General features: G+C 37.7%; 1 protein-coding gene across 1 annotated transcript in view; it reads left to right on the top strand.

Annotated features, from left to right (window-relative positions):
- Positions 1-1,422, top strand: part of LOC106877597 (proline dehydrogenase 1, mitochondrial) — a gene marked incomplete at both ends in the record, with an annotated part of 13,232 nt that overhangs the window by 754 nt on the left and 11,056 nt on the right. Inside the window, one exon of the mRNA XM_014926541.2 lies at positions 1,320-1,357. Within this exon, the coding sequence (XP_014782027.2) occupies positions 1,320-1,357 (38 nt within the window). The remainder of the gene's footprint in view (positions 1-1,319; positions 1,358-1,422) is intronic.

Genomic DNA, 1,422 nt, shown 5'->3' with positions numbered 1-1,422 from the left:
CCTGCATTTCAAAGGGCCAGCCTTGTCACTCTTTGTTTCACGCTGAATATCCCCCGAGAACTACGTTAAGGGTACACGTGTCTGTGGAGTGCTCAGCCACTTGCACGTTAATTTCACGAGCAGGCTGTTCCGTTGATCTGATCAACTGGAACCCTCGACGTTTTAAGCGACAGAGTGCCAACAATCTGGCACTGACAATGTGCAAACCAGCCAGATCTGGCCTTTCACACCTACTCTACAATGTCATTCTAAAAATATACAATCAAATCACATCATTGAAATCTCAAAACCATGAGATAATGCAGGATTAATTCAAAACAATGTAGATATATAAGCATTACATTTGACCAGGTGATCTGAATGCTAAAGGTTTCATTATAGATCTGCTGGAAAGTTTTGTCTAATAAAAGATTTAATAAAAGGTGGTTGAATGTAGCAAAAATGGTACACATAAATGATGGAACCACTTTTGAGCATTAACCTATAAACAAACAGAGAGAGAGAGAGGGTACTTTGGTCTCATAGATTTTTCCTTTTGCCGAGGTTATCATGGTTATTTTTCGTAGGTTTTTCTTTCCATGGATAACTCTTGTCAGTGTTATATTTCTTCTCCCTTTTAGGAATTCAAATTGTTAAAAAAAAAACATCACCTTGTATCTACTTGTGTACACGCCCCCCAAAAACGTCTTTCTTTCGATCCCTTTTAGTCGATTTCGAAAAAGAAGAATTCTACATTGTATTGTCCCTTCTATGTTAATTCCTGTGTGGTTAAATAAAGAAATCTATCTCTCTCTCTCTCTCTCTATCCATCCATCCATTCGCTGAGAGAAAGAGGTAGAGAGATAGGTAACTAGAGAGATTGATTGATTGATAGATGCAGAAATAGACACATAGATGGACAGACAGATAGACAGACAGACAAATACATAGAGATAAATAGAAAGCTATTGATAAATACACAGTTATACAGAAATATAGCTTTCTATCTAGTTAACAGCTAGCTGGAGAGATTGATTGATAGGCAGAGAAATAGATACATACTTAGACAGATGGTTGGACAGTCAGACGGACAAATAGACAGAAGATACATAGAGATAGAGAAATATATAGTCAGACAGACAGCTATCTATCTATCTAGCTAGCTATCTATCTATCTATTTAGCTAGCAAGAGAAATTGTGATTGGTAGAGTGACAAACAGATACATAGATGGATGGATGGATGGATGGACAATCAGACAGACAAATAGCTAGCTAGACACAGCACGCAGGTTTTGCCTTCCCAGTATTTCTCCTCATGTCTCTGTGTTCTCTCTTCCAGGAGTTGTACGTCCGACATGCCATCTGGTGAACTCCAAGGTGAGTTATTATTTCACAGTAATAGTCATCAATTTCTGTCTCTTGTTTAAAAAACAAAGTAATTG

The sequence above is a fragment of the Octopus bimaculoides genome, unplaced genomic scaffold, assembly GCF_001194135.2.
Source record: "Octopus bimaculoides isolate UCB-OBI-ISO-001 unplaced genomic scaffold, ASM119413v2 Scaffold_70559, whole genome shotgun sequence".
Taxonomy (NCBI): Eukaryota; Metazoa; Mollusca; class Cephalopoda; order Octopoda; family Octopodidae; genus Octopus; species Octopus bimaculoides.
The sequence above is the reverse complement of the archived record's forward strand: the minus strand, read 5'-3'. Positions and strand labels throughout refer to the sequence as shown.